General features: G+C 39.0%; 1 protein-coding gene across 1 annotated transcript; it reads left to right on the top strand.

Annotated features, from left to right (window-relative positions):
• Positions 1-3,978: 3,978 nt before the first annotated feature.
• TTLL1 (TTL family tubulin polyglutamylase complex subunit L1) lies at positions 3,979-23,404 on the top strand. Its single transcript, XM_065423310.1, has 9 exons — positions 3,979-4,091; positions 7,243-7,451; positions 11,055-11,235; positions 12,623-12,757; positions 12,931-13,039; positions 18,144-18,287; positions 20,335-20,421; positions 21,433-21,596; positions 23,275-23,404. Exons 1-9 carry the CDS (start codon positions 3,979-3,981, stop codon positions 23,402-23,404), a joined length of 1,272 nt encoding a protein of 423 aa, XP_065279382.1.
• Positions 23,405-26,571: the final 3,167 nt, after the last annotated feature.

The following is a 26,571-nucleotide window of genomic DNA, read 5'->3' as shown; positions in this document are numbered from 1 at the left end:
TTTTTATATTAACTTTAAAGGGTATTGCTTGAGTATGAACTCAGAATTGTAGTCTTAAACATCAGAGATGGAGAGAACCTTTTAGATCATCTAATCCAGTGGTCTTCAACCCTCTTATGCACAAGATCACTTTTTGAATGTAAATGCAACCCAGGATCTACCCCGCCTCTTCCCCGAGGCCCTGCTCCATTCACTCATCCCCCTTCCCTCCGTTGCTCACTCTCCCGCACCCTCACGCACTTTCACCCTGCTGGGGTAGGGATGTGGGAGGTGGTGTGTGCTCTGGGCTGAGGCTGAGGGGTTTGGAGTGTGGGAGGAGGCTCCAGGCTGAGCCTGGGGTAGGGGGTTGGGGTACAGGAGGGGGTAAGGGGTGCAATCTCTGGGAAGGATTGGATTAAATTTATACTACCCTTGATTGTAGCCTTAAAGTATTACCTATACTGCTGAATATATGTTGTTACTTTCCTGTAATCTTTTTCAGGGTTACTGTAGCCTGTTAAGACAAATATTTTTGCTTGCAGTTATTTGTAAATATATTATAAAAAATACAAAGCTTTAAACAGTTTAATTATGCATCTTCCTGGGATAATAAATTTAGCACTCAGGATATTTTGATGATTTGGAGTCTCTTGTATTATTGACCTCCCATTAGATCTTGGGTCCTTTAAAAATAGGGACATCAAGATTTAATGTTCCTAAATGAAAGGAAGGATGGTCTTGTGGTTTAGACACTGGAGGTTAAATTCTGTGCTTAACTTTGCCACACACTTCCTCTGTCACCTTCAAAAAGTTACCTAATCTCTCTGTTGCCCTGGTGGGGATATTTCCCATCCTCATAATTGTGTTGTGAGGATAAATTCATCTACATTTGTGAAGAACTCAGATGCTCCAGTAAGGAGGGCCTGTTTAAGTACCTAGATAAGAGTATGTGTGTGTGTGTGTTTTAATTTAAAAAAAGGGGGGGGGGCAGAAAAAGAAACTTTGTGGCAGTCTTTAATCACCACAAAGAAGCAATAAAGGAGGGTACAAACACCGTTCAGTTCTCCTGTAGCTTTGAAATTCACCTTTTACCCTGGAAGATGGTTATATCCCCAGGGTGTTAAACAGGGGAGGGGACTAACTAGTCAGCTGTGGTTTAATAGACTGGAGGAGTCAGTTTTAAAAATCTCTAGAAGACCCTCCTCACAGGTCTGAGTGCATAACCTTCTTGGGAACAAGATATCAGAACTAGTAACTGAACCTCTCTCTCCCGTATGGTAGTGTAGAGCTGTTTTGCTAGGCCAGTATCTCCGATGCCTTGTTTAAGAAAATATAGGGTGTGTTGTAATATCTTAGGGTATATATATCTGCGGGTCCCTGTTGTAGCCTCTGTCCATCATGCCCTTAGAGATTTTTTCAAATATTTTGGCATTTCGTCTTTTGGAATAGAGTTCTGATAGCACGGATTCGTCTCCCCAAACAGCGATCAGATCCAGTACCTCCTGTTCAGTCCATGCTGGAGCTCGTTTGCAATTCTGGGACTGCATGGTCACCTGTGCTGATGAGCTCGCCACACTGGCCAAACAGGAAATGAAATTCAGAAGTTCACAGGGTTTTTGCTGTGTACTGCATCTGAGTTGAAAGCGCTGTCCAGAGCGGTCACAATGGAGCACTCTGGGATAGCTTCTGGAGGCCAATTCCGTCGAATTGCTTCCATACTACCCCAAATTTGACCCGGTGATGTCGATTTCAGCGCTAATCCTCTCATCGGAGAGGAGTACCGAAATCGATTTTAGGCGCCCTTTAAGTCGACAAAAATGGCTTCATTGTGTGGACGGGTGCAGGGTTAAATCGATCTAACGCTGCTAAATTCGACCTAAACTCGTAGTGTAGACCAGGGCTTAGTAAAAAGATGGCCCTGCGGGAAAACATGCTGTGGCAGCCAACTTCCTTTGTATTTAATTTTGGTTTTCAGAAATTAGTTTATTGTGCCTCTAGTTTTTAATAGATTACTTTGAAGTGAAGAAAAGGGTGAGAAGCCCTGAATGCTTGCACTTTTAATAATACCGTGAGATCACATACATTAGTGAGTCATTTACTGCCAGTGAAAAACACACTTCCCTTCAGCTAAATGAGCCCTTTAAAGCCTGGTCATAAATCTTTACAGGATCAGGGCCACAGATAGGAGTAGGAGGCACCTGCCCTGAAGAATTTACAATCTAAATAGACAAGACAGACAAATGTAGGAGAAATATCAAATGGGGATAATACTTCCTGTGAGGGTTGAACTTGAGCCACAGAGAAATTAAGTAATTTATCCCAGGTCCCATAAGAAGAGTCTGTGGCAAAGCTGGGAATTGATGACAGATCTTTTGAGTTCTGTTCCCTGTGCCTTGACCACAAGATCACATTTTCTCTCACACAAGTCTGCCTTATATCAATTCAGAACTATTTTTTAATCTTCAGTAAAAAAAATAAAAGCATAATGGAGGGTCCACTAGTAAATGTGAGTTTGAAGTTTTAATTTCTGATTCACTTGAAAATCATACACTTTAATTAATTTATTAAGTTATTCTCCGTTTGATATCTGTATTTTACATATCAGAACAGATGCAGAGCATTGTGTGAGATATTTTTTACATTTTTTTCTGGCTCTCAGATGGCAGCAGTTTGTCCTTTGCCAGTTGTCCCAGGCAGAGCCGGAAGAGAGCTCTTGTTTGTCTCAGTCAGAATAGTAGCATTTGATCTGAGGAGAATGATGGGTGGGTTTTTTAACATATTACGAGCCAACAATTTTCCATTTTTTCAAATAGCTATGGGGGAGCTAACTAGGCAACTCCTCTGGAGTTCAATTTTAAAAGTAACTTGTAGATTGAATAGCAACATTGGGGTTTTGCATATCATAACTTAACCCTGTTGAAGACAAAGACAGGTCATCTTTGGCTCCACTAATTAATTTAGTTGCATAATAGTTATAGTTAAACCATGCTCTTCCAATTAGATCCACTCTGCCAGATGCCTGCACCCACTGAGATCCTCAGTGACTTCATTATAACGTCTCTGTTAGATTTTTTTTTTAATTGTGTATTAGAAGGGTGTTATGCTGCTAAGTGAGAAATGGGATATAGGAAATGAGCTCTAGATGACAGGAAGTGACTATTTTATCAGGGTGTGGCTTTTAAGGGCTCTTCTCCAATAAGCGTTGTAAAGATCTTGATTCTGGAGATTAATATTGTTAACTGTCTTGAGAGTTGCTTGTCAATGCACCCAACCAGAAGCAAGTTGCTAACTAGCAGTTATATGAAATAAACAATCATATGAAAACAACAAGGAGATTTTGAAATTAAATAAAAAATGTTGTGTCCTACAGTATACTGTGAATATTTGATAGAGGATTCACAACATAAATCCTTTACATAGTCTCACATTGTTGTTTCCATAGTTACTGAGTAAGGTGGGCTATGAAATATCTCCCATTTAAAAGAGAGATTTTCATTTAAGTGTTGACTATAAATGATAAAATTTCCAGTACACGAAATTTTATTTTGTAAACATCCAAGATAAAGGCAAGTTGGTGGTCTCAGTTCAGTGGACAGATAGTCACTAGCACAGTTGATGCTAATCTGTACTCTTGTTAGCAGTTTTGGAGAGGCCATAGAGACTTGAATTATGTTCTCATTCCTAAATGTGGTCCCTTAGGTGAGATTTGAGGGACGCTGTCAGGGCAGCATGAAAGAGGCTTGCAACTACTGCTACCCATGCTATATCTGTTCTGGGAATAAATATAGGACTTCAGTCTCTAGTGCTAATGGAGCCATCGTCTTTCTCAAATACTGAATGAATTTACTTCTTCCTCCTCTAAAAAGGTTAAAGGTAAGTTACCCTGTGGATACACTTTCATTTCTCCATTTGGATTTATCTGGCCTGTATTAAGTACAAAATGAAAGAGAGGCAGTCTTGAAACTATGCAACACTACAAGTTGATTTTTCTTTAGGATAATGGCAGGAAAAGTGAAATGGGTAACTGACATAGAAAAGTCCGTCCTAATAAATAACTTTGAAAAGAGAGGATGGATTCAGGTGGCAGAAAATGAAGACTGGAATTTTTACTGGTAAGTACATATAAGAATTCTCATATTTTTCAATTTGCGGTACATTTTAAAATGAACTTTTCCATAATTAAAACCAGTGTTAATGATTTATTGTTAATATTAAAAATTAAAGGCTCCATACAAATGTAGAATATCACTGATGTCTTGTAACACTGAAGGGAAGCATGGCTCCATTAAAGTGCCAGTGTTTTCTGCAGCACTGCAGGGCCTTAATCCTGCAGTTACATCTCCATGAGGAGACCCTTCTACCTGTGCAGGCCCCATTGAAATCATTAGGGCTCCCCAGGGGTGCAGGGGCCTGTCTGTATTAATCCAGTGGTAGGATTGAGGCATAGGAGGTAGGTGTGGTTTTTTTCTTTGATTGTTTCGTGGGTTGTTTTTTTGTTTTGTTTTCAAAAGCTGCCACCTGAAACACATGCAGTGTAGTTTTAGTTATGTCAGTCCCACGATATTAGAGAGACAAGGTGAGGTAATATCTTTTAGTTTTACTGGACCAACTTCTGTTGGAGAGAGAGACAAACTTTTGAGCCACACAGAGATCTTCTTCAGGTCTGGAAAAGGTACTTTGAGCATCACAGCTAAATGCAAGATGGAACAGATTGTTTAGCATAAGTAGTTAGCACATATACTAAGGGACCGTTCAAGTTAGACTGGTCCGTTAACACCTCTGCTTTCATGGGCCCAAAAGGGGGGTTAATGGGCTACGGATTCTTATTACAATCTGTACCCCACTAACCCCCTTTTTGCCCTATGACTGCAGAGGTCCATTTTTTGCCACGGGCCCGGCCCCCTGCCACTCATCAACTCCTGAGGCCTCGCCCCTCCCCGGCCAAGCCGGAAGCTGGAGCCCGGCCCGGGTAAGAGTGGCCCGTGGAACCCAGGGAGCTGCGGACCTTCCACCTGCCTGGGGGAAGGTGGGCCCCAGAGAGCAGCCCGTGTCCCTCCCCTCCCCCCCGGGCTCCCCGTCAGGGCAGATAGAGGGGCCACGGCTCCCCACAGCTGCCCGGGTGGCTCTTACCATGGTCCAGCTGCAGCTTGTCAGCCCCATAGGCCCTGCCCCCAGGCCATGCCTCATGTTTCCCCCCCCACCTCCACGCACACGCTTTTAGGAAGAATCCCTTGCCCCTGATTGGGGGTTAATGCTATGCTGCTGTGGCTCAGAGCCCTGCCATTGGTAGCCAACCCACAAGCATAAAGGTCTCACCTTGGCTTCCACCAGCCTAATTGCTCCTTGCAGGGTGACCCCAACAGCCGTTCTGATCCCAAGTCTCCCCAAATTCATCCAACCTGAGTTGTTAATCACCAGACACTCAGACTTTTCCCCTTTGGTTCATCATCCCTGAAGGCATGAAACCAGCCCCCCAGATACCAGCTTGCTTTGGCGCACACACTCCCCACAGTTTGCACATCAGAGACCTGCTTGGGGTGCAACTAAACAAAAACTTTATTTAATAGAAAAATCATAGATTCAAAGGGGAAGCATACACATTCAAGTTACACAGAAAATAAATGCAAAGATATAACCTTAGGCTTTACATTTCCAAATTAGATAAACTTCACTTTCTAACATAAGTTGCCTATTGCCTCTGAACAGTCTCCCATGTCATAGAGAGGATCCACGGTTTCACGGACAGCGCCCGCCAATTGACTGTCCCTTAGTTTCTGAATGGAGACCTCACTTTCAAGCCTCCTATTTGAAAGGGCTTTTTCTCTTCTTTTGTTTTTTTCTCTTGTCTCGGTGACTTCTGGTTATTCAGGGTGGGGAAATTCTAGCTGGGATGTCTGTGTTTTCTCACTAAGGCTATGTCTACACTACACAGTTTTTAGCAACACAACTGTGCCGCTACAGCTGTGCCGCTAAAAGGCGCGCAGTGTAGCTGCTGTTTGTCGACTCTCCTGCTGACAAAAAAACTTCCACTCCCAACCAGCAGCATTAGCGTTGTCGGCAGGGGAGCACTCCTGCCGATAAAGAGCTGTTCACACTGCCACTTGTTGGCAAAACTTTTGTCTTTCGGGGTGTGTGTGTGTGTGTGTGTGTTTTAACACCTCTGAAAGACAAAAGTTTTGTCATCCAGTTGCCAGTGTAGACATAGCCTAACTCTAAAGGCCCATCATTTGTCTTTTCCTGGATTGTACAATATTAGGTGCTTGGAGCTAGTCTTTTCTGGTTGGGGAGGCAGCCCCTCCCTGCTTGACGGCACTACAAATCATGAGCACTGTTTTCTGTATACATGAATTCATAACAATGGTCTGTATATAGTTCTCATAATGACCATGTTTAGAACATTACAGACTTTTGTAAAAGACTTTAGTCAATATTGTATAGAACCAGTTGATTCATTTGCCTATTTGGAGTTCAGGCCTCTTGTCCCCTTGGAGTGTCTGGACCTTGATTGTCATAGTCAGTCACAGTAAATGGTGCAGATCTGTGACCCTCCCTCTCCTTTCTTAGATGAGGAATGAAATAGTTAGCAATGTGGGTGTCCAAGTGGGACCCGCACCTTACAGAGCTGAATAGTACAGTTCACACCTCCCAGAGCTATTGTTCCAGGCTCTTTGCAGACTTGCAGATGTCTCTGAATCATATTCATATTTTTGAAGTTTCATTCAAAACATAAGTTAGATTTCCTTTCTTTTTATAGAAAAGGAAAGTTGAGATTTTGAAGAACAAGATAGTAGCTCCAGAGAGGTGCTGCTATGGTGTGTGGACATGTATTGGGTGTTCCCAAGCCCTGTTGTTGACTGATTGGCCACTGATAGTGCCAGGATAGGATGGGCACAAGTTGACTCCCTTCTGTCCCTGCCCTGGTTTCAGAACTGGCGTAGGAGTAAATAGTGCCTGTAGGCCTGCAGTCTTGTCTGGCAGGGTTTCATCTGGATTCACTAACATTGGTTCAGGATGTGTTGAAGTTTCAATCATAACCTAAGTATCCATCCTATAAAGAGAAATGTTAAACACAGAGAGAGGTCACAGATTCCCTTAAAAGTAGTATTCCTTAACATTATGCTTAGTCTTTTTTCTTTTAATCTTCTAAATTCAGTACACTAACCAAAGTGAAATTAGAAAATAAAGGAGACAACAACTTGATTGTCCTCCTTTTGAATGTTGTTGCTTGGGAGGAAATCATCTGACATTTGTTTCACCTTCTAGGATGAGCGTACAAACCATCCGCAATGTTTTCAGTGTGGAAACTGGTTACCGGCTTTCTGATGACCAAATCGTCAACCATTTCCCGAACCACTATGAGCTGACAAGGAAGGACTTGATGGTGAAAAATATCAAGAGATATAGGAAAGAACTAGAAAAAGAAGGGAGTCCTCTTGCAGAGAAAGATGAGAATGGAAAATATATTTATTTAGGTATATATTTCTGACTGCCAGCATCGTTCTTGTTATTGACCACACATAGATTATACATGTTCATTTTGTGATAATAGTAGGATAAAACTGCAGATTAATGCACTTCAAACAAAAGCAGTATTGGATGTTGGAATCCGTTTGGGATTCTTGCCTAAGCTAGATAAATTTGCACGTCACAGCTTTAGTATGATGCCTTCAGAAAATTTAGTGCTCAGAGATGTCAGAAAGTCTTGGAGACTAAAATTGCGTATTTTTTTTAATCTGCAGAATAGGTTTGGCATAGGCAATGAAATTGCAAGTATCACCAAATTACCTGTCAAAGTGTCTCGGTGCTGCTCGTTAAAGACTGTTTTTAAGGGTGCCATAATTCAATGTCCACATTCAGTCCTTGGCATCTTTGCTAGTATCTTGCCAACGGTACATTTATAGTAGTGGTTCTAGTGATGTAGCAGGGCTTCCATGACATAAACGTAGCCTTAGTCATGATATTGTTCTTGCGTGTGAACAAGCGAGTAAAAAAAACTTCAGGCTCACTCACCACACTAGCAAAAAGAACACAAATAATTCTTAGTATTTTATATAGTGTATTACATTTTTAAAGCTCTTCTCAAACATTGCCTTGAAAGTTAATGGATAAATCTTCTACAAATAGAGAAAATGAGGCAAAGGGCCTGTAACTTGCTCAGGGCTTCAGAGGCAGTTAATAATTGGGATTAACACTTGGGTGTTCCTTGTTCCCGGTTCTAAACTCAGAGTACTGAACCATATGCCCCTCTTGTATACCACTAGTCACATATATGGAGGAAGACAAATCCAATTTGCAGACACATGTTTTAAGCTTCTAAATTGGTGCTGATAACAAAGTTAACATTATTTTTAATTGACATACTTTGGGTGGCCCCTTTTAAAAGTTACTCTGAATCACTATCACAAAAAGCCATTATTTCCCTTTTATTAAGGTTAAGAATTTTCTCACTTTTTAATCAGAACTAGACCTCAGTTCTGGAAGTGTGGTTGAAAGCAGGTATATCAGTTGTAGAATAGTTAAAGCCTTTTTCCCTATGAAGTGGAAGAGGTTAGCTCAGGTTAATTATAGACACCTGAATCTAATTAAGGGCAGCCTGTGGCCTTTAAAAACCTCTCCCATTAACAGTGAAAAGAGAAGAGGGATGAGACTCAAGCTGCAGAAGGGTTGTGTGCAGCCAGGGGAAAAGGCTTCTTCTAGATAAAGAGCTGGTTTTCCCCATAAGGGGAAATTTAGTGTTTATTTCTGTTTGGAGAGGAGGCCTTGGTTCCCAGCATAGCTGGGCCCAAAGTGGGTTAGAGAGGGTGGCTGGCAATTAGTAGCCGGCATAAGAAGAATCAGTATTCCAGTGGGAGTTAGGAAATGTAATTTTTTTGTTTTTGTTTAAAGAAGACCTCGGGCCAACCCTAAGGCCTAACCAGTAAATATTGTCAATAAACCAGTGTGAAGTATTAAACCTCCAGAGTGGGACTGATTTACCCCAGACCCTCTCAACGCAGAGAGAGAAACACTCAGCCCTGATATGACGAAAGAGGTGTGTTGCCACAGAACCAAAAGAAGAAGGATGGAAGAGGCTGTTGGGAAGGTTTGGGGTTTCATGCAGAGACTTAGCTGTGAGATTCTAGAACTTTTTACCAACTATTTCAAAACTAAAACAGCTTTCTCTTATTCGTGGGACAAAATATTAAAACCTTTAAAAGATTTTTCACTTTAGAACCCACCAAATTCCATTTTCCGTTTTTTCCAAATTGTCCCAGATTGAGGTGTCAGTAGAGGAGGTTTTGAAACAAATTAATAAATTAAATAGCAGTAGTCACCAGGATCAGATGGTTTTCACCTAAGAGTTCTGAAGGAATTCAAAATATGAAATTGTAGAACTACTAACTGTGGTATGTAACCTAGTGCTTAACTCAGCCTCTGTACCAGATGACTGAAGGATAGATAATATAGCACCAATTTTTTAAAAAGGCTCCAAAAGGCAATGCTGGCAATTACAGGCTGGTAAGCATAACTTCAATATCAGGCAAATTTGTTGAAACTGTAGCTAAGAACAGAATTATCAGACACATAGATGAACATAATATCTTCGGAAAGAGTCAACGTGGCTTTTGTAAAGGGAAATCATGCCATACCAATCTATTAGAATTCTTTGACAGTGTCAACAAACATGTGGACAAGGGTAATCCAGTTTATATAGTGTACTTGGACATTAAGAAAGCCTTTGACAAGGTCCCATACCAGAGACTCTTAACTAAAGTAAGTAGTCCTAGGATAAGAGGGAAGGTCCTCTCCTGGATTCGTAACTGGTTAAAAGATAGGAAACAAATGGTAGGAATAAATGGTCATTTCTCACAGTGGAGAGAAGTAAATAGTGGGATCCTGCAAGGAGCTGTACTGGAACCAGTGCTATTCATAAATGATCAAGAAAAGGGAGTAAATAATGAGGTGGTAACATCTGCAGATGATACAAACCTACTGAAGATAGTTACCGTAAGTCCAAAGCTGACTGGGCAACAAAATGGCAGATGAAATTCAGCATTGATAAGTGCAAAGTAATGCATATAGGAAAACATAATCCCAACTATACATACAAAATTTTGGGGTCTAAATTGGCTGTTAACCACTTAAGAAAGAGATCTTGGAGTCATCATGGATAGTTCTCTGAAAACATCAGTATGCAGTGGCAGTGAAAAAAGCTAACAATGTTAGGAACCATTGAGAAAGTGATAGATACTAAGACAGAAAATATTATAATGCCACTATATAAATCATGGTATACCCATACCTTGAATACTGCATGCAGTTCTGGTTGCACAATCTCAAAAAAGATATATTAGAATTGGAAAAAGTACAGAGAAAGGCAACAAAAATGACTTGGGTATGAAATAGCTTCCATATGAGGAGAGATTAAAAAGACGGGGACTGTTCATCTTAGAAAAGAAATGACTAAATGGGAATATGATAGAGGTCTATAAAAGCATGAATGATGTGGAGAATGTGCATAAGAAAGTATTTACCCCTTCACATAACACACAAAACAGGGTCACCCAATGAAATTAATAGGCAGCAGATGTAAAACAAACATAAGGATGTACTTCATACAACGCACAGTCATTCTGTGGAATGTGTTGCCAGAGGACATTGTGAAGGCCAAAATTATAACTGGGTAAAAATAAAAATTAGATAAGTTCATGGAGGTTAGGTCCATCAATAGCTTTTGGCCAAGATGGTCAGGGATACAACCCTGTGCTCTGGGTGACCCTAAACCTTTGACTGCCAGAAGCTGGGAATGGACCATACAGGATGGATCACTCAGTAATTGCCCTGTTCTGTTCTGGCACTGACCACAGTCGGAAGACAGGACTCTGGGTTAGATGGACCATTGGTCTTCCACAGTATTGCTGTTCTTATGTTGTGGTCTTATGTTCTCTCATATCAAAAGGGGGTAGATCAGACAAGGACACAGTAGTCAATCTGTACTGAAGAATGGAAAGCCAGCGAAGATATTTTTACCTGTATACATTGATATCCTTGCTAGATCTAAAGTTCTAAATTTTGCTTTTTGTTTGCTGATGTAGATTTTGTGCCTGTCACCTTTATGCTCCCTGCTGATTACAACCTGTTTGTTGAAGAATTCAGAAAAAATCCTTCCAGCACCTGGATTATGAAACCTTGCGGGAAAGCCCAGGGGAAGGGGATATTTCTTATCAATAAACTCTCTCAAATTAAAAAGTGGTCTCGAGACAGTAAAACATCTTCGTAAGTTTAACCTCCTTCTCCCCCATTTTTTGTGTATTTTGTAATATTCTGTCACAGTCTGGCATGCTTAATATCAATTCACTAACGGAGAACTCTTTCCGTGCACCTAACCACTTAGCATTACTTCATTATAGTTGCAATTTCTCATTTAATGACTTCCTGCTTCAAACAGCTCTTAGTGCCAATTATTGCATTTGGTGCCATGTGGCACAAGCACTAATTCAGTGAGCTACACTATATAAATATGCTTTCTGTGAAGGTGCAGGGTTTGTATGCCCAGCTATGTGAGGAATAAAATTGCATGGGCAGACTGGAATAATGATTTTGCTTCACAGCATTAAAGAATTGTGAGTTAGAGGAAAGTCTTTCACTTCTAGTAAGTGACTTCATTTTCAGTCTGAGGAAGATTGTGTGACATTGTACAACCCCATCCTCAGTTCAACCATGAAATCTCTTCACTGTTCTGCGTAGAAAAAAACAGCCTGCGTGGACTGCCTTCAATAAGGGGTCTGGAGAGAGGAGCTATTGGCTGTGGCCTATTAGGCAGTTAAAGAGCAGAGCTGACAGCTGGGCCTCATGAATAGGGAAGCCATAAAATCTAAGACTTGCATTAAAGTAGGAGGAAGGAATAGAGCATCCTCACAATGAGTCAGAAGAGGAAGAAGCTTGGGGAAAGGGACCATGATCCTTGTTTTTGTCGCCTATCCCACCCAACACAGAGGAGGAATGTGGCTGCTCTACCAAGAGAAAAATCTGTATCGCTTGACCATTTTTGTTATCCCATTCTGATTAAAAAAGTAACTGTGAGACAAGTAGCCTTCCAATATAAAAGCAACCTGAAGAACTTCTTTTTTGCATTTTTTTTCTTAGTTGTCTTTTTTTCCCCTCGGGTTTAAAAATGTTGGTGACTGCATTTCCGAGAGGACTTTTAACAGTCAGATCTTATTAAAAATTATTGATAATTTAAGAGGCAAACTGATGTTGCCATTAACGTGGCTTGATGGTTTAAATCATCGATATTGACTACTGATAAACATAATTGCAAAGGCCCCAATTAGTGACGCACTCAAGTCTGTATTTAAGGGCTTTGCTAAATAAAATAGCTTGCTGAGTCGGAGCCTAAATGCTCCTCTTATAACAGTGAAATGTAAAAAACTTAAATGGACAGCTAATCCCACTCATTTGTTTTAGCTATGTTTTTGTACACGGTGAAACCAAGTGCCCTGCACACATTAACCAGCATAATATTAAAACTTAATTGAAGTGTGATATAGGATTTTAGTAAAGTTAGAACTTCATTACTTTTTGAGAGACTGCTTCTAAGGGAGGAAAACATTTCAACATTTAATCAGCACATTCTGAAACATACAATATGTACTTTTTCCAGGTTTGTTTCTCAATCTTCTAAAGAAGCCTATGTAATTTCTCTCTATATCAACAATCCATTACTGATTGGTGGGAAGAAATTTGACCTGCGCTTGTATGTTTTAGTGTCTACGTATCGTCCGCTGCGGTGTTACATGTAAGATCAAACTAATTTCTAGCTCTTTTTTTTTTTTTTTAATGTTAAGATGTATTCAGCCAAAAGGTTCTGCACGCATTGTACAGAGAAATTTACCAAGCATGTAGAATTTTAGAATGCTGTTTTCCTCAACTCTAGTTGCATTTAACATTAAATGTCTTTTTTTGTTTAAGGTATAAACTTGGATTTTGCCGGTTTTGCACAGTAAAATATACACCAAGTACAAGTGAATTAGATAACATGTTTGTACATCTTACAAATGTTGCCATTCAGAAACATGGGGTAAGTGTTTGAGTTTCAAAAATGCTAATTTAATAGCAGACTGGATTATTTTAAATGGCATAAAAATGGAATATAAGCGCTTGTGTATTTTGGTCTGTTCTTCACCCTCCTCCTCGTTAAGTCATCTGAGCTAAATATTTATGTTATGCATTTTATTTGCAAAACATAATTGATTCATATTACTTCAAAAGCACATGAGATAATAGGTGGAACACAGAGCAGCACTATAATGTGGATATTTTCAGTTTCAAACTGCAACAGTTAAAAGCATATGTATTCATAAGTCTATAAAGCTGTACCTAAGCACTAGCATTTTAAAGTGGCCATAAATGTGGCTATAGATAAATGTACAGCTTTGTACCTCATATCATCGCCCCAACTATCAATTATAAATACTTAATCAAATTGTACCTGATCGTTTTGTATTTTACATTTTTGATGGTGTCTTAAAATAGATTAAATATAGTACAGTAACTCCTCGCTTAATGTAGTAGTTCTATCCAGAAAAATGCGACTTTAAGCGAAACGATGTTAAACGAATCCAATTTCCCCATAAGAATTAATGTAAATGGGGGGGTAAGGTTCCAGGGAAATTTTTTTCACCAGACAAAAAACTATATATTATATAGATATACACACAGTATATGTTTTAAACAATTTAATACTGTTCACAGCTATGATGATTGTGAAGGTGGTGAAGTTAGAGGGTGGAAGAGGGAGGGATATTTCCCAGGGAATGCCTTGCTTCTAAATGATGAACTAGCATTCGGCTGAGCCCTCAAGGGTTAACACGTTGTTAATGTAGCCTCTCACACAAGGCAGCACGAACATGAGGGAGGGGAGACAGCATAGCAGACAGAGACAGACACACACTTTGTGTGTGTGGGAGAGAGAGAGAGATGCACACTGTCCCTTTACGTAAGCTGACCCACTCTTAAGTGCATTGTCTTTTTAAGTGGATCAGGAAGTTGAGACAGCAGCTGCTGCCCCAAGCTCTCTCTGTCTCTCTCCATCCGTGTTCCCTCCCTGCTCTATATGGAGAAGGGGTAAGTGGGGTGCAGGGGGGAGGGGGACACCCTGACATTAGCCCCCCTTTCCCCTCCCTGCACAGCAAGCAGGAGTCTCTGGGAGCAGCTCCAAGGCAGAGGGCAGGAGCAGCACATGGCAGTGGGGGGGAGGGACAGCTGAACTGCCCGGCAATTGCTAGCCTGCTGGGCGGCTGCAGCACAGGGAACTTAGGGGAGCGGGGAGCTGATAGGGGGGCTGCCGGTCCACCCTGGTTCCAAGCCCCCACCAGCTAGCTCCAACGGGCTGCTCTTCCTGCAAGCAGTGGACAAAGCAGGCGGCTGCCAAACGACGTTAGAAGGGAGCATTGCACAACTTTAAATGAGCATGTTCCCTAATTGATCAGCAACGCAACAACGAAACAACGTTAACCAGGACGACTTTAAGTGAGGAGTTACGTTATTTAAAATCCTAAACTCTTTAGGGCAAGGTCTATCTTCTACTGTATTTGTACAGTGCATAGTACAACAGGGCTCGGATTCTAACCAGGGCCTCTGGCCAGTACTGTAATAATAACACAAATCTTAAACATCGTTAAGTTCTGACTTTAGTGGCTATAAGCAGGAGTAAATTTGAAAGACAAGGTCGCTCACCAATGAATGCTCTTTTTCCCCAATAGTGAATATTCCTTGTCATCTGAGAACTTAGCTCTCAAAAACATTCCAGCTAGTTAACTGATAAGATAGGACACAAGGAGAATTGGTCTTGGAGGTAGCTGTGGCCCAAGCTATTTAGAACTTTATACATAATTGACACCCTCCATTGCACTTGGCAGTGAACAGGCTGATGGGGTTGAGATTGGAATTCAGGTTTTAGGTATATGTGTCCCAGTTAGCAAGCAAGCCATGTTCCCTATCAGCTCGATTGTATTACTTTCAAGGTTAGGTCTGCTCCCAGTAATGCACATTAGAGTAGTTCAGCCTAGAAATGATTGAGGAATGTAAAGTCTACTTGGGAGAGGAAATGCCAGCAGAAATTGTTAAGTAACCCTATCCACCTCTGAAGGGCCCATAGACAAGTCAATATATGTTGTTCTGCTATATGAAAGCTCTGTAGCTGTGGAAGCGATCTTAATCAATCAGATAGGTAAATGCTAGAACAAGATTCTTGCTTTTTGTATAAACTATTATGAGTGCCCAAATTATCACGAGATTAAGGTCATGGGTTTCCTCTGAAATCTTAGTTCAAGTCCAGGGAAATTAACTTTTAATTTAAATTATTTATTAGTATTCCAGTAGTTCTCGATTGTGGTCTCTTTGTATTATGTGTGGTGCAAACACATGGGAAGACATAGTCCATCCCTCAAAAAGTTTATAATCTAATTTCAGATAAGATCAAGCAAGCAAGTGAAACAAAAAAATAGGAACAAAGGGAAGGGAAATTCTCTTTCAGTAATAATAAACAAACACTTTGATATTTGGGTCTAAATCACTGAACTTTTGTGTGTGTGTGTAAAATGTAAACAAAATTACAGCAATCCCTTCTGTCTCTACCTAGCCAGAATTGGTTGGAGATTTCTTGTGTGCCTCATGGCAGATATAAGTGACACGGTGTGGTCCAATTTGCTATCATGTTCTTTGTTAACCAGCACATGATATGCATCACTCTATCCAGTCACATCTGCTCAGACTTTCAGGACAGGTATTCTGGAATCAAAGTGTAGATTGAACAGGGTTGAAGCTTTGATGTACATCCCCTAGCAGGAATTTGGAATCTTAAGAAGTTTCTCATGGGGCAAGTTGTGAGAATCACATGTTTCAGATGCTTCATTCTGTACAGGTTCTCAGACACTACAAAGATGAGCAGTGTAGAAAAGCCTATAAATAAATACAGAGGCTTCTTATGCTTTGTTCTCAGATGGGTAAACAGTCTTCCACTAAAGTTTTATTTTTGTTTCCAGGGCACATTGTGGTTTATAATTTAGCAGCCTCACAAAATAAATAATGGTCTTGGAAACTTTCTGAGAAGAGCCTTTATAAAGCTAAAAAATATACACTGAGAGGCACTGTGACATTCCTCGGGGTACAATCTGGACCGATAGACAGCTGTGTTCCCTCAATTCTCCAATCTGTAGTGCCTTTTACATGGCTTTGCTATGAGAGCAACCACTTCTGGTCTGCTCTCACACCGCCCTCAGCATGTAAATCACTCCCAGCTATACTGTATGAGTGCTATAGCCAGCCACACCTCAATTACACTTCAAGGCAACACCAGCAAACGCCCAGTTCCAGACTTTCCCCCAGAAATGTGTGTCTTGTACTGCCCAGCACAGGACAACACAAACTGATGTAAAATCCATCATTTCATTAATAGAAATGATATGCACAAATCTTAGTATCCCAAAATGAAGTTTCCCAAACACTTCAATCGAAACACGCGCTGGTTTAGATAAAACAATCAAATTTATTAACTACAGAAAGATAGATTTTAAGTGATTACAAGTAATCAGGCATAAGAGTCAGAATTGGTTACAAGAAAATAAAAGGATGAATATGAATTTCTTACTTAACAAGCTAAATGAATTTAAAGCAAAGGTTTCTCTCGTCACATGCTTCACTAGTCTTATTTCAGCCAGGACCACTTCCCCCAGTTCAGTGTTAATTTTCTTGTCCTTCAGGTGGCGTTGATGCCTGAGAAGAAAGGGAGGAGTATTTTGGAGCCTCTCTTCCCTTTTCTTATAGTCCTCTTTTTCTTTGAAAGTCATCTCCAGCTGAGGTTCAGGAGACAGATGGTCTGTGGGAAGGGGAATCTACAGCTGTTTCTTTGCCAAAATGTAGATTTCTTGCTCGCACCCTTTTTCCTACCAAAGAGTGGCCACTTAAACAGGTGATAGTCCATTTGATTTTGTTGACACCTGGCTGAGGCATCAGTTTGCCTTTTGTCTTTGAGGAACTGTTTTGTGCCTGCTTTTCTAAACTTGGAATGTGTCTCAGTAATGTTATACAGTAGAACCGTATAATTTTACATACAATGTTGCCAGATATTTTACCAGGGTAATAATGATCAGCAAATTATGAGTTTTCAAATGATACCTCACAAGGCATACTTTGTACAAAATCCACTATAGTTTTGTAAAAAGGGTGAACATAGGGATACAAACTGCTACAGTTACTCAGGAGCTTGATTAGTGTGTGTCTTGCTTGCCAGTTCTGGAGTACCCTCAGTTTGTCTTCTTTGCCTTTCAAGCACAATATATTTCAAGACTTCACAGGTTAGCTTCCTAAAAGGATAAATATGTGGGATAAATACAGAGTAGCCCTCTTTTCCATTTACAGTTGCTGTACAGTCTAAAATTCTAGTGGTAGCCAGATATACTTTATCAAAATTATGAATTAAAAATAATTTTAAATACAGTGTTGAAGAACATTGCTGTCATTGTTTCTGTATGTTCATGACTGAGACTGGTGCTGGTGTCTCCCAGTGAGTGCTGACTATTAGATCAAATTTTTTTCCTGCTGGGGAAAAGACTGACTACTCACAATAGAAATGACTGGTCATATTTCATGTGTTTCAGAGACTTTCAAACTTGCTGTCAGTGCTACATTTTTTAAAAGGTTAACTTAACAGTGGTTTAACCATTGTTAAATTAACCACTCTTCTAGTCCTCCTCTCCAATGAAACAACCCTCTCCCCAAACCTAGCCCTTTCCTTTCAGTCTTGAAAATCTGATCTCCCAATCATTCCAATCCTAAACTGCATTTCCTTTGTCCTCTCTTACATCGTTAGACTGTCAAAATGCAGCTTCTGGTTAATTATTGTTCTTATGTAATTGTAATTACCACAAGACAAGTTCTAACACTTGTTTTTATGATTTGCTATGTAATTATATGTAGGTGATTTAAAATGTGTTCTGTGTTACATAGAAGGCTGTGCAAGGTAAAAATTGGGGCCTTACATATCCTGCAAAATGTCATACAGTAAAAATAGTTTTAAAAAATAAACTTGTGCTTAGAAACAAGTGTAAGTTTGTACGGATGAGAATACAACTGCTAAATAATTGCAAACTCCATGAGACTGAATTAACTCCTTAACTCTATAGGATGACTACAATCATATCCACGGAGGCAAATGGACAGTGAGTAACTTGCGCTTGTATCTAGAGAGTACTCGTGGAAAGGAGGTCACTAGCAAACTGTTCGATGACATTCATTGGATAATTGTGCAGTCGCTGAAGGCCGTTGCAGTGAGTAGTGTTAATGGAATGCTGCCAGAGTTACCCTCGTGGCTGCAGACTTTCAATAGTCATGAAAACAAGTTTACAGTAAAGAAAAAAACTAAAGCAATTCATTTCCTGCTGCTGGATTGTTGTTTTTGAATGCTGATGCTCTCGAGCTACCATCTTACCTTTTTGTTCTTTTTAAAAACTCTGTCACCTCTCAGTGTCCCTGTAGAGCTGAGAATGCTTGGAGAAACCTGATTGTGGGGGCAAGCTCTTTGTGTGTATATTAAATGAGTAAATTAATGTGCTGAAACCATCACAAACTCTTACTCTCATTTAAAGTCACTGTATACTGCCCTTTTGAATTACCCTAACCTCTGCCCAGCCATGACATGTTTCAGTAGTAACAAATTTGTCGTAGAAGGAAATAGCCTGGGAAGACAATTTGTCAAACAAAATGCCAGGGTGTTAAGGTTCTTTCTTCCATTTTGTTTAGAGAATTTGTGTAACTTATTTGCGGCTCTCTGATATATGAGTAATATAGTTATCCCAAACTCATGTCAAAAAACTATGGCATGATCATGTATCTCCTTTCCTCCTGAATAGCTTGACAGAGCTTTATAGTATATGGGTAGCTGCAGGCATTTACAGAAGGCAGTTTCCCAAAGTGCCAAATTAGATGCTGGAAGAAAAGGCAGCTCATCCCAATATTAACAGAATTGTAAAAGAGAAGAGAAACAATGTGAAGAGCGGAAGGAAAACAAATAATGTACAGAGGAGGAAGTGTTCTGATAGCTTCAGTGCTCCTTTCTATTTCCTAAACTTAACAGGAGAAATGCTTTTCCTTCCTTCCCCTACGCCCTGCAAGACTGAAAACCTTTCAGTATTAATTTATGGAAATCATCTATACTGACCTGCTACAAAGGGTTCTTTGAATCAGTGGTTCTCAACTTTTCCAGACTATTGTACCCCTTTTCAGGAATCTGATTTGTCTTGTGTACCCCAAATTTCATCTCACTTAAAAACGGCTTGCTTACAAAATCAGACATAAAAATACAAAAGCGTTGCTGCACACTCTTACTGAAAAATTGCTTACTTTCTCATTTTTACCATATAATTATCAAATAAATCAATTGGAACATAAATATTGTACTTACATTTCAGTGTATAGTATATAGAGCAGTATAAACAAGTCATTGTCTGTATGAAATTTTAGCTTGTACTGACTTTGCTAGTACTTTTTATGTAGCCTGTTATAAGACTAGGCAAATATCTAGATGAGTTGACGTACCCCCAGGGGTATGCATACACATGGTTGAGAACCACTGCTTGAAATGATTTGGTGAGTGTTTTTGCACAGGAGAAGAGGTGCCCTGGCATTCCTACTTTAAGACCTTAGCTGATGCTGGAAAACGAGTGAATCTCTTGAGAATTTCCATCCCAGCATTATTCAGTCCCTAACCTGTTTTAGTTTTCATGGCCATAGTGGACTTGAGCTAAATATAATGATATAGAGATAAAGTATTTTAAATATAAGGATCTAGTCAGTAACTGGGGTTGAACTCCATCTTTGCTGCATCGTTACAACACTATAATAAACAAGTGTCTTTGGATAAGTCACATTTAATTTGAAAGTGAAAGCGTTAATGATTAGGTAAATTTGTATTTTTATATATAAAAATGTAAGATTATTTCTAATTTCACGTATGGCATGAAAGCCTTTAACACTCTTGTTTTCATACTCACCAGATGCTGTAAGATACACAGGTGAAACTAAATGAAAGCGCAGTAGTCAAATATGTTCTGTTAATACACTGATTAGTATGATAATACTCAGACACAGCTTGAGAAGATGACATTTTTATAAAAAATGAATCCTAAATATATTAATGTTGTATTGGGAAGTCAGAGCAGAAAACTTGTACTAAGAAAACTGCCATAGACAATTGGTATTATATTTGTACGTGATACCTAGAAAAATAATAGTAGAGAAATATAGTAATGTATAATCTTTCAAGTTACTTAGTAAATTTTTCTTCTTTAATATACATTTCTTCTTAACTTGTTTCAGCCTGTAATGAACAATGATAAACACTGCTTTGAGTGCTATGGATACGATATTATCATCGATGACAAGCTTAAACCATGGCTTATTGAGGTAAAGTTATGTACATTTTATAAACAACCCTCCTCACCATTTCCGTTCACAGTATACATCTGCTTTTTCAAACCTGAGCTTTAGTTTTCCCTTTTCCAGATGAAGGTGGTTGGGGAAGGCTGTTGGAAAGTAAAACAGGCAACAAAATGGGCTGTGGGAGTTGCAGGATATCAGAATTCAGGAGAAACCTGTGTTCTGGTCTGGTCAGCAAAAATCAAAACCAGGTGCATTCATGATGTGCTTGGACTCCAAGAGCTGTCTGAATGCCAGCAACCTTACTAGTGCACCAGTAGATGGAAGATTGGCACTGGCTCAGTGCAGTGTAAATCTAACCCTGCTAAAGCTTAGATACTATGTATTACACAGCTTGAAATTGTAGGAAAGCTAGAAAATAAGGGATATACATATTAGAAGAATAAGCTTGAAATAATGCAGGGTTGTATACATTTATTATATGAATTATACAAACTTCCATGGTATGTTAACTCCTGTCCAAACCCCATGTCTAATGTATCACTACCCTATTATTTTCCCCTACATCTTATCTTTATATATAATGGTTAAGCATACATTTAAAAAACTGTCAGACTTCTTACCCACTTTGCCAGCCAGAGAAATGTGTGGAAATGGGGAGTTCGGAGGAGGGATACAGGTAAAAAGCAATAACTCCAGAATAAAGAGCTGCACTGGTCCATATGTAACAACTGCTAGGAAGGGGCAAAGCGAGTGAGAAAATTGCCTCTTCTTTATTTGGTGTGAACTAAAGGTATAAATCCCCAGAGGCTGCTTGATTAGCACAGATGAACCTGCTCCCAACAAAAATCTACAGTCAGACCCTAAGGAGAATGAATGATACTTCAAAAATAAAATCTGTAGGAAATGCACTGTTTCCTTGCAATGGTTTTGTTCAAAGAAAAGGCTCTATGTTGAAATGCTGATGATTAGTTTATAGGGGATCATATTTTAGTCAAAAGGAAGTTGCTGAAAATAAAATGTCTTTGTTTTTAATAGGTCAATGCTTCCCCTTCTCTTACCTCCAGTACAGCCAATGATCGTATCCTCAAATATAATCTTATTAATGACACACTTAACATTGCTGTGCCTAATGGTGAAATTCCAGACTGTAAATGGAATAAATCTCCACCAAAAGAAGCTCTTGGAAATTATGAGATTTTGTAAGTTTTAGCAATGTCCTATGTAAATATGAACATGTTCTTCTTGAGAGAGAGAAGATGAATTTAGAACCATGTAGATGTGATAAAATTCATCCAGGTGTGGAGGAAAAACATAAAGTGCTCTGTATCACTTAATTACCGTGTTTAGGGCTGGAATAGCAGCTTCCAAGGGTTTGCACTCCTGCCTGGAGCCTTAGTTGTGGGTTGATGTCCCCTTCCTGGTGAGCCCCTGCACTTCACCTGCAAAAACGTTGATTTATTCAGGGTATATGTTGGTGAAATGAATTTCACTCTTAAAGATATATCCAACAGATATATAGTATGTATTTTAGACTGAGTATAAGGCGTGGGTAACAGTTAAATGCGTTATATGTACCAATAAAATTTTAAAAATTCTCTTAAATCATGGGAATTATGTCACCCAACTGTTGTGATTCATTGATGGGATGTTAAAACCATGAATTGCAAGATTATTTTTAATCTGGTATAATGAATGTGCGATGAAGGGGGACGTTAGAAAAAGAGTATCCGTATTTTAATGTCTGAGACGGGCTTATGCATTTAGGGGGATGCTGAATTTGTAATCAAATTCCCTATTCCATTTGGAACCAGTTTCAAAAGCTAAATGTTTGAGAGCCTGGTCAGGAATTAATAGTACTGTAGTACAGTATGTTAGCTGACCCACTAATTCATGCCATCTATTTTATCTAAGGCCCCGATTCTGCAAACACTTATGCATGTGAGTAAATTTAGTCACATGCATAAGTGTTCGCAAGATTGGAGCATACCTTTATAATTAATGTTAGCTACGTGATAGCTATGAACACTGAGGATCTGCATTTAGTATTAGTTAATAGGTACAGATGGAATCCTGTTTGACTGAAAAATATTGTAGCTGTATCTTTCTATTTTGATTATTGACATTTATATATTTAGAGTCAAATTCTGCCTTTGGATGCCTCCAGCAACTGTTAAATCAATGGATAGTGGGATTATTTCAGGCCATATTGAGTTTGTACATTTAAAGAGATACTTGTCACTGTGGCAAGCTTTACAAAATACATATTATCAAAAATATATTAAATTAATGGGTACTTCTGATGTTGATAGATTGTGTTCAGATTGAATCTTATATCTTGAATATCTAATCAGCCCACCCTTCTTGCTTAATTCTATTAACTCGTGTCACAATCCAGCTTTTCTGATGTTCCAGTTATTTCTGTGTTTGATACGCTGGATTGTGACAGTACTGCATAAGCAGCAAGCTAATGTTTCTATTTATGCACAAGTCTATTAGACGAAGTGATGAGAAAAGAAATGCAGAAGTACATGCCTCAAATAGTTTCACAAGCTCTACAATTATTTGTCTACTATAATAGAAACTCTGATGATGATGTGCCTGTTTTTCATAAATAGTGAAGTATAATAGGGCTCATTTTACTATAGTGTCATAGGGTTCAATCCTGTGAACGCTTACCCACATGAATAACTTATGTGAGGCGTTTCACCCCACATGAATAGTTCATTTTAAGATGCGTGTTTATAGAATAGGATCCATACTTTAAAAAATGTGAATGCTAAATATTAAACAAAAAAGAACTAAGGAAAGGTCATTCTTATGATCTCTGCTGTCCAGTGATTAGGAGACTGAGACACTGAAAAAATTATTATATTTTAGGTATGATGAAGAGATGGCACAAAGTGATGGAGCTGATCGTGATTTGAGAAGCCGTTCTGGGCAATCCATTGGACTAAAAGGAAATCGAGCAAGAGATTCAGGAAAGCCCGTGCTCACCACATGGAAGTAGTGACAAAATCAAATTAATATCAAATCAGAAATATTTTACTGAAATTCAGTGCTATGCTCTTGGCAGGAAATTTTGAACTGAGGACTCAGAGCTTTCTCTCCTTTGGACGACTTCCTTCTCTATTGTGTATGGGAGTTAATAACTCTGAAACGGGACAAAATACGTCAAAGAAATATTTGTACCAATATGAGACAAGTCTGTGTAAAGTGAGGCACCTAATCAGCTATTCTAATAGTAAACTCACTAGTTTACTGCAAGAGTATTATGCTGCATGTGGCTATAGCAAATTTATTGTAATATAAAGAATTAACATATTCATTGCTTTAAACTTTTAAAAGGATAACTACTCAGACTTGAGAAACATGGATATTTTTTCAACAAATGGCTGTTTTGGCTTATAACTCTCTTAAAGAACCTTCTTAAGAAATCTGGTGTTAACTCTAAATATTCATTTTTAAACGAACCACTGGTTTGGTGTCCAATATTTTGTTTTCCAGACTGTACATTGTAAGTAATCTATCTCTACACTTGTAATTTATTATACAGTTTTAACTCCTTTGTAATGAATTAAGTGTGTTAAAAATTTGTGGTCAGGATTGATTACAGGTTCTGTAGAAAACCTAGAAAAAAATTTGGACCTCAGGATGTCATTCCTCTGTGTTCCAGGATTAATCTTGAAAATAGAATCCAGAAAGGTCAGAGGTGTTGGGCATTATCATTGTTGTATAGTTTACATTGGCATGATGACAATTAAATTCCTTGATACAAGTGCAGTCTCTTCTGGCAACATTTACAACACAAGCCTTGCTGAGCTGTGATTGTCAATGCACAGTTAATGATTTTTAGCTAATGTTGAGATTTAAAAATAAATAAATCCCCAAATACTGAGATTGTCAGATGTGTTGAAGCTGTAACTCAGGAATTAAAATTACATGGAAGGGGAGAATCTCTCACATAGCAAGTTGCTGTGTTATCACGTATGACATTTATTTTTACTTCTAAGATGATTTTGGACATACCGGAATAAACTTCTTCCTGCTTTTCCTCTTGAACATACTGTAATTAATGTCAACCCCACTGCTCAGTGATGCCTGTAAATCTTTGCTTGCATCTATACAGCTCTTTATGTATGTATGTAAGTATGTATATAGATATGTCTGTATTTTACATATTTTATGTTCTGTAACAAAATTCCATTGCATCTAATAAGCCATCTCCTATGACTCTGATGTCAGAAGGTACAATAGCTACAAATAGCATAAAGCGAGAGAAGTTAAAAAGGCAATGATTGCAGTCTTTTAACTAGTAGAACATTATATATATAAACTAGTCAAATGTATGATTGGCTGTTACCTCTGATGTCACAATTCTAGCACTCATCAAGAAGATTCTCATAGCTGCTTTAACATACAGCTCAAATTTTGGGGGAGAAAGAAATCTCCAAAAGTACTTGTGCTATCATAATAAATCTCTGCTGAGCACTTGGATCTCCCTAAACAATTAATAGCCATATAGAATGAATGAGGGACATTTTATATGCAATTCTAATCATTGTTAATCTTGTATGTTCTGTTTAAATATAGAAAGTCAAATACAAAATTTGGCATGTCTTCCACCAAGTCCCTGGTCCTTAAAATTATGGAAATTCACCCCCTTCATTAGGAGCACTGTAATAAGTCATCAGAAGATTGTGTCTTGAACTGAGATTAAGGAGTACTTTTTACATGATAAAGAAATTAAATCCACATATCCAGCTCCCTCATGTATTATTGTGTCCCTCATTCTGGGTCTTGTTTGTACATTTGAGCCTTGGCAGGGTGAAACCTATGTCTGAAATAGATTTGTGGTCAGATGTTGAATGCCATATTAGTGATGACTTATTTAAGGGCAGATGTTTCCTCCTCCACCTCCTAAGCCCCTGTTGCTAGGAAATGTGCAATAGTGTAGGCCTTTGGAAATATTACCCTGCAAACAGGAGTATTTTAGGGGGGAGGGATAGCTCAGTGGTTTGAGCATTGGCCTGCTAAACCCAGGGTTGTGAGCCCAATCCTTGAGGGAGCCATTTAGGGATCTGGGGCAAAAATCTGTCGAGACAGTACTTGCTCCTGTTGTGAAGGCAGGAGACTGGACTCAATGACCTTTCAAGGTCCCTTCCAGTTCTAGGAGATAGGTATATCTCCATATTGAACACCATGGCTGATTTCTTAATCTCTTATAGCTCCATTTTTTTTTCTCATTTCAGAACATCCAAACTGTGATTCTTGGCTCTTTCTCCCCTTTCTACATCCCATCCATGCACAGTGCATCTATCTGATAGCATTTGGCTACATTCATTCTCATAGTTCCATTACAGTAGTCTCTCTAATGCTGTTACATATCATGTGTACTACCTCATTACCCTTTTTCTATATGAATACTTCGTTGAAGGGACTTAGTGGGGTGAAGATGGTGTATGGAGAAATCAGACTGTTTTGCAGTCAAGATCAAACTCTTTGCCTTTATGTATAATTAAGTTTTATTTCACTAGAGTCATTGTGACATTATTAAGACTGCTTCTAAGATGGGAGCTAATGTGAACGAGCAGGAACAGGCCTGGGATATGTTGTATTAATTTCAGTGGAATAAATGGGTCTAGAGTCAAAGATGATAGTATGATCTTAGCACTGTACACCATTAAACAGTTAAACATGATTTGGGGTTTGGAGTACAGGAAAATTGACCGTTTCATGGCAAGCACATTAAAAAATTAATACAAAAGTTTGGGAAATTATTGGATACACAAGAGGAAAAAAGAATAGAAAACAAAACAAAGCATATTGAAATTGAGTGGTTACGCAAAACACTTAAAACCTATTAAAGGCCCTTTTTCAGACAGAGAATAATTATTAGTTTCTTATTCTGTCAAGCAATCCTTTTTATTGGGGAAGAAGTGGTTAGTCTTGTTGAATTTCAAGTGGACTGCTCTGAGTGGTCATACTTTTCCTGTTTTTGACAAGACAGTCAAAAGGGGAGAAGATAGAATAGCAAAACAGGGGAAATACAGTATGGCTTTTGTTGTTCTCAGTCACAGATGGATACTTTGGGCTGTCAGATCAGCCCCTACAGCTGTTTCTCTAAACCCTGGCTCACTTCCCTGGTCTGGGATCCCATCTGGGTGATCTAGTCAA

This window comes from Emys orbicularis, chromosome 1, assembly GCF_028017835.1.
Source record: "Emys orbicularis isolate rEmyOrb1 chromosome 1, rEmyOrb1.hap1, whole genome shotgun sequence".
Lineage (NCBI taxonomy): Eukaryota > Metazoa > Chordata > Testudines > Emydidae > Emys > Emys orbicularis.
Note: the sequence above shows the minus strand (reverse complement) of the source record. Positions and strands in the feature narration are given on the sequence as shown.

What these genes read in the sequence shown, in the direction of transcription:
- TTLL1 (XM_065423310.1), top strand. Translation starts at nt 3,979, where the DNA reads ATGGCAGGAAAAGTGAAATGGGTAACTGACATAGAAAAGTCCGTCCTA. An exon ending in CGTCCGCTGCGGTGTTACAT is followed by an intron (nt 12,758 to 12,930) that starts GTAAGATCAAAC and finishes TTTTTGTTTAAG; the next exon opens with GTATAAACTTGGATTTTGCC. An exon ending in CTTGGAAATTATGAGATTTT is followed by an intron (nt 21,597 to 23,274) that starts GTAAGTTTTAGC and finishes ATTATATTTTAG; the next exon opens with GTATGATGAAGAGATGGCAC.